Source organism: Trachurus japonicus, chromosome 7, assembly GCF_045865225.1.
Source record: "Trachurus japonicus isolate A0001 chromosome 7, Traja_1.0".
Classification (NCBI taxonomy): Eukaryota; Metazoa; Chordata; class Actinopteri; order Carangiformes; family Carangidae; genus Trachurus; species Trachurus japonicus.
In genome coordinates, this window is record NC_140913.1 from 18913810 (window position 1) to 18926714 (window position 12905).

Here is a 12905-nt window from a genome sequence, read left to right on the forward strand (position 1 = left end):
CAGCTGTCTCAGTGCTCCAAGAAGCTGGAACATGTGCACTGATTCAACTCAGTTTACACTGGCTCCAAATGATGCTGAACAGGCCGTCCATGAGCATTAAATACTGGCATCTGGCTGGGGCACAGGAAGAGGCAGCGAGATGAGATAAAAGAGCATTTTTCATTCACTCCCCTCTCTGTGGTAAAAGCACTCTGGGATGTTTACCTGCATTTTCCCTTTTTTATGCACGCACATCTGGTTCCTTTAAAAATCTGTGTACATTTGTCAACTATGGGCAGTGAGCACTCCACAGCAGATTTAACATGGAAGAAATACATTTCAACATATTTAATGTTAAGGTGAAATTATCACACTGAACTGAAATGCTCAAAACAAAAATGCATATACTGATGCAGGTCTTTTAATTTACTGATCAAAGGGGTTGTAGATGCATAGAAAATTATGTTTTTATGTGTGGTGAGTTTTTCTTCATCACCAAAAAATCTGCTTGTGCACATTTAAAACACAGACTATGTAGTGCTGTGCTTTGTTTTGTGCTTTCATCTTATGAATCAGTGCTATTGATATCATGAAAAATAATGATTATATCTGTAGTTACTATATGTATATAAAGATGTGGGAAAATTAAAAAGGAAAATGTGGGTAAAGAACCAAACCACGAAAACCGTGAAGCCAGATGAAAAGGGTTGCAGTTGGAAAAGACAACACAAGGATCTGAAAAAAAGGAGGGCAAGAACAGAAGCATCCTGGGAAATGAAACAGGGAGCGATGCCATAAAAGTATCTTTTATGTCAGCCCAACTGGAGCTGCATAAATAATTTCAACCATCTTCTACTGCATGTGAATCCACAATTTTGTAAATGATAACGAAAGCATAACAAAAAGTAGGTTAGCCAGAAAGCCAAGTAAGGGGAAATCCAGAAGTATAAACCCTGCTATTACTCATTTCAGTTTGCCTACAGCTATCTCATATCACCCACTGAACAGCCACTTATCCTCTAAGGAGCTGAAAGAGCCGCAGCACTAATGTGGTCACAACTGTCAACATTCATACTTTGAAGACACAAGTTAACTTCTTTTTCTAAAATCCATTGTCCGACTGAGACAGAGTACATGAAACCTCCTGTCATTTAATCCACAGCTGACTTGCTCGCTTGTTCTCTCTCAGTCTGTCAGTGCAAATAGACTCAGCTGCCTAATCCTGCACAGGGAGATGGAAGTTAAACTGCTATCAAAGTGAGTGGCACTGATCTCATATTTGATATTTACAGACTTAACCTTCCTTGTATAGACCCTCACAGACAAAGGTCACATGGATCTCTACTGTGGCAGGACATTTGAAAATAAAAGGCTGTGAATCTCCAGAGCAAAATGTGAGATTTTTATTTCATTATGAATGGAAATGATATCATCTTGTACCTGCACTTTTATTCAGTGAATTCATACGGCAGAGACAGGGCATTGATTGTCTTGCAGTCCCATGAGAATCCAGTTGGCGTTTAATTTCCTGTATCAATCTGTAGTTGCAGGTACATGTTTTCCACCGTGGCTATGATGAGGCAGCTAATGAGGAATTGTTATCTGCTGCCGTGTACAATGTGACACGCTGATACCTGTATTTTCACCGACCTGCTGTGTTGCCCTATTAATAAACTAGACAACAGTCATAGGGGGAAACTCACATCAACTTAATACACTCACACTGGGCTTCAGTGTGTGTGTGTGTGTGTGTGTGTGTGTGTGTGTGTGTGTGTGTGTGTGTGTGTGTGTGCACCCCTTTGCCTCATTAGCAGCGGGCAAAATGTTGTCTGCTTTACCAGCTATAGACTGTAACAGGCCCCAAAAAAGACTGCCCCATATGTTCAGTGCCAACTCCTTCAAGGTTGCTGTCAGCCACAAAGCAACTGAGCGCACCATACCTCCACATCACTCACAATAACATTTCTCCTGCCTACAGTATTCCCATTGGGCAATATTACAGGGAAAGTGTGAAACGAGAGGGGGGGGAATCAGGCACAGTTTAGTTTTCTTGTAGCCTCATGGGTGCCGTAACAGTGTTGGGAAAAGATCGAACAGTTCTTCTGCAGTAAATGCAGCTCTTTGCAATACTGTTCCATACATGCATTATGCACATGGACCACTTTGCTAAATCATGTGCACACACGTAATTTGCTGTGCACATTGATACACTAAAGCATATTGCAACCCAGTGCATACGGTTTCTTTGGGGCCTTTATGATCAATTATTTATCGTGTATTTCATTATGGTTTAGTGTACTGGGTGGGTACCAGTGGCACAAATAAGCATTTCTTCAGATCTGTGACATCTGTAGAGAGTGAAAACAAGTTGATGGTGGTCACATGCGATAAACTGGAAGCATATAAACTCTGAGTAGTGGTCTGTCTACTTCCCTTAGACATGGATTTTCTCTGACTTTGTGAAACCATCTCACACGAAGACTTGTCATAAACTGCTCTAATACTGCCGATTCTTGAACCATGTTCTCCTCTTCTGTGCTGTTACGCGCACCTGAAGCCAGCGGGCTTGAAACTAACCCATTTTTCACAACTGAACAAGAGAGCTTCTCTTTCAAGTGAATGATGCTTTTACTGCAGATTTTCATTTTTTCCAACCATCATCCAATCTCTGGGCCATTTCAGTAATGCACCTGCAATATTAGTTCTCTGCTGTAGAGAGAAAGGAGTTTCTATATAAAAAAAGAAAGCCTCTTAGTGCTCAAATCTCTTTTCTTCTTTGTTTTCACAGGAGGCATTTTAATCCGACTGCCACACAACAAAAAATCTTGTCCAGATCTGCATGAGAGGAGAAATGGCAGAACAGAAGTGACATGAAAGCAATTGAAAATGTGTCATTGCAGCAGTCATGCAAAATAGGTTACATGCATAGACAGAGGCAAGGTATAGAAATCTGTTCGGCAGATGATCACATTGTTCTCTGCTCACGAGGAGGAAAAAATAAATTACACGCAGCTATGTGTTCATGTTGTTGTTGTCAGAACATTGTGAGATGTTGTCAGGCAGGTGTCGGGGCAGATGGACAACAAGAAGAACCGTCATGCAAAAATCTGTCAGCTTTTTGCATGAAAGCTCTTATCCATTGCTTTGGGCAGGAATATTAGTTATGCCTGTGCTGGAGAAAAATGGACTATTACACACAACATTACACAAATTCAATACAGCACAATAACTTATTTGCAGTGTGGAGATGGAGAACATTGCTTGGGTCACCTTTTTGCACTCTAGCACTCAGTGCACATGGGGCAGCATGCTGCATTTTTCTTCCTTTTTTTTTTTACACACTGCCCCGCTTGGGCAGTTTTCAGACTGTAAATCATACAGCTTTTTTTCTTCCTCAGAAGCACAAGTTACATTGATTGAAGACCGATAGGGTTGATAAATTGACCAGGGCTTTGCTTCCGCCCACAGACGGAGTGAATTTAATGACTGTCTTCAGCCTTATTCAGGTCTTATGATGCTTGTTAAGACTGCACCCTCTATGAGAGCTTTCAATCCCCGTCGGCTATGACTTTCCTCACGCCTGCGTCCTATAAGAGAAATTCAAAAAGACTTGGAGCCCTCTAGGAAGACAATTAGCGTCATCTTTCTCTCGGTATGCAGCGTTGCCGTGACAGCAAGCTTGGAGCACACTGCTATGCATAATGCAGCCCTTAAAACTGCACCCATCGCTGGTCCATGGGGGAGCTTCTGCAGGATGATGCGTGCCACACTGCTGAAAGACTAATGAACTGAGCTAATCATATCTGATGAGTGAGGGAAATCAACTGGATCTCAGTCCACAGTATTGTGGGATGTCAGGGATGAAGCCTGGGCTGCAACCTCTGCACATCTGGCATAAGGTGTAACAGCAGTGCGGGACAGGAGGTGGCCACCAAGACTGGCTGTAAAGACGGCTGGGCGGTGATCACGCTGCTGCGCTGCGGTAATGTGTTGTGCCTTTGTGTCAAAATCATGCACAGCACCAGCAGAAGAAAAGAGTTTATGATGAAATCCTATTCTGAATGACAGAGTGTAAAGAGATCAAGTCAAGAAAAATTTAACAAAGACACATCAGTGCAAAAGAGAAAGAGAGAGTGACAGAGGGATAAACAGAGAGAGACAGGTGAAATAAGTGAGAGCGCAGGCCAAAATGAAATTGTGCGTTCTCACTTGCTCGTTTCAGCCGACAACTTGCTCTTAGCCCCCGAGGGACATCGTCAGCTTCTCACACGTGTCCATAAATATCTCTGCAGGAGTGCGTGTATCACCCCTCCAGGGGTGGGGGGTGGGGGTGTAAGAAATAAAGCCGCCACCCTCTCTGACAGCACAAATTGTTGACTCAGATAAATGAAGGCAATGGAGATGCCTGTTATTCATTTGGGATCACACTAGTGAAGCCTTGGACATGGAGAGTTTTGGGACACTACAGACTAGAGAACATCACAGCATTTCATACTGCCTATAGACAGTTCATTAGCTCTCGATGCTAAAGAAAATACAGTACATAGAAAAGGTCACAGTAACACACTGGGGCTGCAGCCAGCAAAAGTGTAGCAACAACAACAACAACAGTGGCAGATCACAGACTGTGCAGCCATCTGCTTTCCAAGCATCACTGCTGCTGTCTGACAGCACTTTTGTTTTTCCTCAGCAGAAGAACATGCCAGAAAAGACAGCTCATCCTCCTGACCTCAGCGACCTTTGGCTTGACAAACAGAGCTGCCATCTTTTATCCTTATCTCAGAGCTCTTCAGGGACTTACACCTACAGCTCGTGATCTGACTTTTGCCCTGGTGATGAGTATTATCAGCTATCAGACAGATGTGCGCCTCTCCAAATCACATTTCATTAACTCAAGTGATAACAGGTGGATCCAATCAAGGTAATCACAGTCACAGCTTGACGATGATTGGATGCAACCAAGCTAAATGTGAAGTGTGACAGCAATGGGTATAAATATGTTTATGAATGTGATGCAGTTAGCTTTTTACTTTTTATTAACATTTCTATCATATCATTTCTGTTTACAGTGTGTGACTATGGATTTTTGAGTCTAGTCAGAGGAACATTTTTCATTTTTTTCCAGCATAAAGCTGCAAAATAACAAAATGTGATATAACTGATGGGGTCTGATCGCACTGTATTGGTTAAAGGATGATCCAGTAATTAAAAATAAATGACATCAAAGAGAAATCGTTTGAAATACTGTGGACATATTACTGTAAAAAAGAAATCATACACTTGGAGCAAAATTGTAATTGATTACCTGCCAACTTGTTTCTTGATGGCACAAAGTTATCCCACACTGTGAAATAATCTAAAGGGCACCCAGCTGTGTGACTTATCATCATGAGATGTGAATAGTAACAAGGGCTCCACTGCTTCTCATGACTGAGCTCGACCTACTCCTGTTCAGATAATCACCAGCACAATGTATTTCATCTCCTCCATGATGTTTCCATTGGGCGTGTGACTGCATGAGTGTATGAGTGCGTGTTGGGAAGATAATTAACTGTAAACCAGCGTACGATTAATGTGCTTCTGGGTACGAGGAGAGGACGCACGCTGTGTGGAAGAGAGGAATGTGAAGCAATCCCAGGTATAATCCTGAAAAGTGAGTGGTGTGCAAACATAGGGAGAGGTGGAGGGGGAGGGGGCAACAATGGGTGGCTGTCACCATAGCAACGACCCCATTTAATACCCCCCAACATCCTCAAACATCAACAGACAGCTTTATAAAAATAAAAAATAAAAAAAAACTTAAAACAATATTGATATTCAAATATTCTAAAGTTGAATGGGATTTTCTTCACAGCATCATGACAGATGAGACAAGCTTTTCCACAGGAACGCATCCATCATCCAATATCATAATCACATAAACACCTATATGTACCACTTCTTGTTCAGTTTCACAAGTAGGAAAAAAAAGAAAATTCAACTAGGTGAGATATAATCAAAATATTTTTGGTTTGGTTTTGTTATAGCCATAGTTTTTTTTTTTTTTTGGCACTTTGTGCAGAAAAATCACAATGTGATCCTTTACAATTTAAAATATAATCTTATTTGTTAAATGAGAGAACAATCAAAATACAAAATAGGCCTACATGCATTTGCTTGAATTTGTTAGATAAATCATTTTCTCCACCCTCATAGAATCTGTTGTGAATATGGGCATCTTACAATTGAACACCCCACAGTCTCTTTTTCTTTGTCCCAGAGATCTTATTGTCATAGCTCTTGGCTCCATCTTCTGGAAAACATTGAACATTGCTGGTGGCTGCTGTTATTGATCCAGGAGGACATACAGTATCTTATTTCACAAACTCTGTGTGAATCCTCATATACGATTAAATAAAGAATCTGTGCCAGTTGCTATTTCTCAATTCTGCTATTTAGGTTACAACATGGGTTTTACTGTAGGCTACACTCATCTAAGCCAAAATATCCATCCACTTTTTCATTCAATGATAAATGTGTAAATTGTTTTTTTGCAATTTTTTGAGTGTGTCCTATTTTGTTTAGCCTATTTCTAAGTCTATTATCGACTTTAAGGATATTGGTGGGTTTGCTGTCTGTAAACATCCTGGTATTCAAAAAAATAAATGAAAGCAAGGTTTGTAAGTGAAACTTATTTCACGATATAAACATCAAAAGTTATAGGCTAGCCTAGGCCTAAAAAGTGCGTAAAGTATCCAGTTAGTAACTTTCATATTTGACCTACAGTAGTCTACACCACAATTTTAATTTACAACAGAGCTTATAACTTTGAGCTTTTATGACAGGTCTGTGACTAAGTAGCCTATCTTATGATTTTGGCTTAGAAAGTCATATCTTTTTCTTTTTCTTTAGGTGGTAGGCCTACATACTGAGCGTGTTTTTGTTTCAGTCAATAAACTTGTTGTCCCTTTTTTCTACTTTTGATGGCATGAACTGGTTCCAATAATAAGACAGATGACTGTAGCGGACCAGGGCCGAAACACCGTATCACCGCCAGGTGGCAGCAGTTAGCACATCAGCCAGGACACCAGCTGCTAATCGAGCCCGAGCAAGAGCGGGGAGCGGAAGAGGCGTCGAGAGACAAATTGAAAACAGAAATGGCGGGGTGTGTGTGTGTGTGTGTGTGTGTTGTTGTTATTAGCAGCGTAACTGTGAAACGGTAACGACTGGGGAGCTGTGTGTGATGCCGAGGGTTGAAGAAAATACTTTGTAATCGCAGAACAATGGCGTCGCCTAGCAACACGCGGTTAAAGCTAACGGCTTACAGCCAACGTTACATCGTGCGTAGCAACGCTGGCCATTCCTTCTAACGTTAGCAGAAGTTAGCTTCCAGTAAAACTTCTTCTTTCTCCGCTGCCAACGCTGCTTTAAGTAACAATCATCACCGACAACAGAGCAGTCATGTCACCCGAGGAATCTTCACTGAAACAACCGTAATTTAACAACTCACTCCCACACAGCTCTTACTTTTGTTGGCGAGTCGCCAGCTGACCATGCCACGCAGTTAAATATAAACCCTTACCTCAGACTCCAGTGAAACCACACACCATGTCCGTCAATGGGAAAGTCATCCCGCACACGCCGCTCGCCGTGGACTTCTGGCAGGTGCGGAAGTGTCCGCGAACCCGTCTCTTTTTCTTGTCTCACATGCACAGCGACCACACGGTGGGTTTGACCTCCACCTGGAGCGACCGGCCCATCTACTGCTCACCGACCACTGCCACACTGCTGAAACTGAAGCTGCAGGTGAGGAGAGGAGGGGAGGTTAAGATTTCATTCAGTGCATTGAAGCGTTTTACAGCATGTGAATAAGACCACTTGTGCTTGAGATCAATTATTTGTTATCATGTCTTTGCAAAGCCACTAAAGTACAAACAATTAAATCAACATTAATGTAAGGTGACAAGCACTATTACAAACTAATGTAACAAACACATCAGGATAATAGTCTACTTGCCAGCCCATAGGGCCCCATTGTGAACCCGGAAATGTTGAGTACCCCAAAGTTTTATGTTAGAAATATATAGTATGGGTCCCCAGTATTCAGAAACTGCCAGATGCTAATTTATATATATTGGGCAATTAGCACAATTGCCATAATTAGCATAAATTAGCATAATTTCCTATATGGGCAATATTTCAACAAAATTGACTTGGCTGATCTGGGCAATATTGGAGTGGTTTTAGGGGTTATTGATGATGCTGAATCCATTTCTGACATTTTCAAAATTCAAAATGGCTGTCTAAACCGGTAGTGACCAGATTTAAACTGCCAGTGGGCCGATTTTGATGGATTTCATCTGGTCCCTTCCGGTTTAGACAGCCATTTTGAATTTTGAAAATGTCAGAAATGGATTCAGCATCATCAATAACCCCTAAAACCACTCCAATATTGCCCAGATCAGCCAAGTCAATTTTGCTGAAATATTGCCCATATAGGCAACTATGCTAATTTATGCTAATTATGTCAATTGTGCTAATTGCCCAATATATATAAATTAGCATCCGGCAGTTTCTGAATACTGGGGACCCATACTATATATTTCTCACATAAAACTTTGGGGTACTCAACATTTCCGGGTACTCATTGTTGGCAAGTAGACTATAAGTGAGGGTATGCTACCTTTCTAAAGGCATATTAGTTTTGAATATTTCTTAAACATACAGATGGATGACAAACAGAAAGATTAAGCCAGATGTAATAGTCAGCTATGCCTAGCAATCAAATTAATGTCAGTCATAAAACATTGGTCCAAAATCTTGAGTTGAGAGTTGAGATCTAATGACTGGAGAGTCACCTTATCATTTTATTGGGACAGCCAATAAAGGCACAAAAAGCCAAAATATCTGCACTCATACTGTTGATTCAATCACATTCAATGAGAGCAAGCAGGCATATCATATCTGTGTCATGTCATCAGACTGTATGGTGCAGAATTATTGTGTGTGCCTTTTTAATGTTATAAAGGACAATTTTGAACATATGAATCAGATTGTTTAGAAGGACCTCACTCTTTTTTGTACATTCAATTAGTTAGCCTACTCTTCACTGATAATTTCTGTTTCTGCACAGGTTAAAGAACAGTGGATCCATCCTTTGGAGCTCGATACGCCTCACCTGCTGCCACTGGATGACATCAACAAGGAGAGACTGACAGTCACCCTAATAGACGCCAACCACTGTCCAGGGTCTGTCATGTTTCTTTTTGAGGGCTACTTCGGCTCCATACTGTACACAGGTCAGTGTCTAAACAATTTATCTGCCAGTTCTTAGGTATTTGGAAGTCTAATTATTGCTTGTAATATTTTCTTTCTTTCTTTCTTTCTTTCTTCCTTGCACAGTTCAGTATTACAGAAACATAACCATAAGCATTCTTCAATGGTTTTCATTTCAGGTGACTTCAGATATACTCCCACTATTCTGCGTGCGCCATGCCTAAGGACAAACACCACTATAGATGTGTTGTACCTTGACAATACAAACTGTGACCCCAACCGCACCCTCCCCTCCAGACACCGAGCCACTCAACAAATCAAAGAGATTATCCGCAACCACCCAAACCACAGTGTTGTCATAGGTAATTTTGTATAGATCTTATTTAACGTGGCTTTCTGTTATAAGCACTTCAGTATCAGAACAAGCTAACAGCCCAGAAACATTTAAGAATTGCTCAATTTCGGGAGATGACCTCACAATTGTCAATGTCATTCACACATCGCTGCTTTTATTTATTCCATGTATTTATCCTTATTATCAGCTTCAGGATGATGGAGAATATCATTAGCTAAAATAAAAAAAAATAATTGTAGCCTTGTGTAATTTTGGAATTGAAATAATAATTGCGTGTCTGATTAAAAATACATACAATTATTATTATCATGTTCAATCAATGCGCCATAATAATTGAGCTGACTATGTGGTGTCTTCCAGGCCTGTATGCACTGGGAAAGGAGTCCCTGCTGTTGGACCTGGCGATGGAGTTTAAAACCTGGATTGAGGTGAGCTTTGAGAGGATGGAGACCCTCAAAGCTCTGGAACTGCCTGACGTTTTCACCACTGACCAAGGAGCTGGTCGCATCCGAGCCGTGGAGCAATCAGAGATCTGTTCTGCCTCTTTGCTGCGGTGGAACAAAGAACAACCCACTTTGGCCATCTTGCCCACAAGCAGGCCTCTGGTCTCCTTCCACCCCAATATGCACGTGGTGCCCTACTCTGACCACTCCTCTTATCAAGAACTGGAGGATTTTATCTCTGCTCTTAAACCTACCTGTATTGTACCCATTGTTGGTAAGTGTATGCCTGGAAGTCTGTCTGCCTTACTGCATGGCAAAAAATGCCATGAAATCCTGGTGCCTGAGTCAGTGCAACAATACATGCTGAGACAGCCCAAGAGCCTGGTCCGTTCATCAGCACATACCAACCTTCACCACAGACCCTTAAGGCCTATTGCCCCCAAAGGGGTGATATTTGAGTCTCCTGAAAGAGTGTCCCTGAGGTCACATGAAGACGTCTGGGAAGTAGAATGTCAGGAACTGGATGCTTTGGAGGAAGAGGTGGACGTAGAAGGTTGTGAAAAAGACTCTGATCGTGTCCTTGATGATATTAGCAAGAAACTCTCCCCAAACAAGAACAGAGGAGGGGCTGGCGACATGTGGAGCCTCAACATTGTCCAGACAGTCTCTGAAGATGTGGTGATGATAACAGAGTCGGTGCCATTCAGTCAACTCACCCCGAGCAACAACATCCTGACCAACGACAAGGCTGGCTGGAAGCCCGCTGGGACCAGGAAACGCTTTTTTGAAACTAATGGCAAAGTGATCAGCGAGACAGCATCAAGTGAAAATAACACCAGCCAACACAGTGGACATGGAGATATTGACAGCCACACTCTGTCAGACAACGAGAGCACAGGTCAGGATAGTGGACATGGAATCAATCAGGATCATGACATAATCTCTAATTACAATCACATTAGTCAGCGAAACAGCCCTGGTAACAAGTCCTGCTGCTCATCAAGCTCCTTCATTGAGCCAAGTGAGGACTATACTGAGAGACTTGAAAACAGTATTTTAAATAGTCTCCCCTTCACAGAAGAGGACTTGAAGACCTGGGGCGTCCAGCAGAAGAACTGTTGGCAACAGTACCCCCTCTGTCCACTTCATGAAAGAGATGACATTTCAGATGAATAATGTGACTTGATGTACACGTTTTTGGCCTTCATTGGGTTAACCTAAGCACTTTAAAGCACAGCAAGCACAGCACTATTTCCTGTGCTCTGTGGTAACTTCCTACTTTATATGATTCTCGTTATGGTGCCTCTATTTTTGTATGAGTGGCCTGGAGCAGGTTCATGATTGCTGGTTTCTGGACTAGCCCTGTCAAGTGATGGACTTAACCTTGACTTCCTGCATGTGTAAACCAGTGTAGTTTGTATTTAAAGGAAGTTTTTATTCTTCATTAAAGAAAAAAATATAATATATAAAAAAAAATTCTTGTGGTGGAAAAAATCAATGACTTTTAGGACTAGTAGGTAAATGTGTACTAGACGAGGCTGAGTCACAGCTCACAATTGCCAGTGGTCAAATGAGAGCCAGGGGATTTTGTAGTACTGTCAGAGGACTGTGATGTTTTTGCTGCTGGAAAGAACAAAGAGTTTTGAACCAAAAAATAATTCAGATTTATCCTAAAAATTGAAATAAAATTGTTTTTACCATGTGCCAGATCATCAGCCCCTTTCACTTAAAATCGGAATTTCATCTCCTTTTAATGTAAGCAATGTAAGGCCTCTATTGTGTGAATTACAGGACATATTGTTCTTGTTTTGGTGTCGTCTGTATTTTGAGGGTTTGGCTTTAGAGTTTTGACTCAGCAGGAGGTTACGCACTGGTACTAAGGAATGGAAAAAAACATTAATGCTTCCTGTGATTGTCTTCGTACTTCGTAATTTTTGAATGAATATGTCATAGTAATCACTTTTGTGTCTTATTATGTCTTATTGTTAGGATAAGAGATGTGTTACAGTAGAGCCATGTATGATAATATCCTTATTGCTTCTTGTATTCTGACTACAGTGTTTTTGCTCTCTAATACCACCTTTGCCAACTCCAAAAAACTATCCACTTTTGTCCTTTTTACATATTTTACAATCAAAATATGTAAAAAGGACAAAAGTGGATAGTTTTTGATGAGAGGTGACATGACCCAGCTGTGTGCAGCTCAGCTGCTCTGTGTGAATTTAATCCCTCACTTTTGCAGTGTTAATCTAATATTTTACCTGTCTGACTACAGTGCTCTATAAATGTCACAGTTTTCCTATTTGTATGGCTTTATTATATCCAAAAACTAAATGACACATGTACATGTTAACATGGTAATAGGGCATAGTTCCTTTTCTGTGAATACATTTAAATTAAAAAACTGTGTTTTTTTGGGATTAACCACTGCATACTGTGTTCCTCTTTAGAAGTGTGTTGTAAAGGAAAAGTAAACTAACATACTGTATGTAACTGATATTCTTATGTGCCAATTGTTTGCTCAGTAAACTATAGCTTACCTGCAAATCAATGTTTCTCTGTGTCTCAATTTTTAACCAGAAAACTAAAGAATGTGAAATGTACTGTAGTGTAGAGATTCGTTTCTGGCATCTGCTGTACGATTTACAGCTGCTTCCTGCTGCAATGTTGTTACTCTTCCCTAAGATGGCAGTAGTTCACTTAATATGCCAACAGATCTTACTCTGTAGCTTGCTTCTCATTTAATTAGGCTTTTAGGTTTCTGCAGCAGGTTGGATTTTTTCTTTTTTGATAAATAAATAAGAAAATCATATACATTTGGTAGCTAATAGCATGCTGAGTAATCAGTAATGGCTCAGCTCTCAACTAAATCC

The 12905-nt window shown here is 41.0% G+C and overlaps 1 protein-coding gene across 1 annotated transcript; it reads left to right on the plus strand.

Annotated features, from left to right (window-relative positions):
- Positions 1 to 7081: 7081 nt before the first annotated feature.
- On the plus strand, positions 7082 to 11951 carry dclre1b (DNA cross-link repair 1B). Its single transcript, XM_085781847.1, has 4 exons — positions 7082 to 7764; positions 9092 to 9257; positions 9414 to 9596; positions 9950 to 11951. Exons 1-4 carry the CDS (start codon positions 7567 to 7569, stop codon positions 11206 to 11208), a joined length of 1806 nt encoding a protein of 601 aa, XP_085637973.1. The 5' UTR covers positions 7082 to 7566; the 3' UTR covers positions 11209 to 11951.
- The last annotated feature ends 954 nt before the right edge of the window (positions 11952 to 12905 follow it).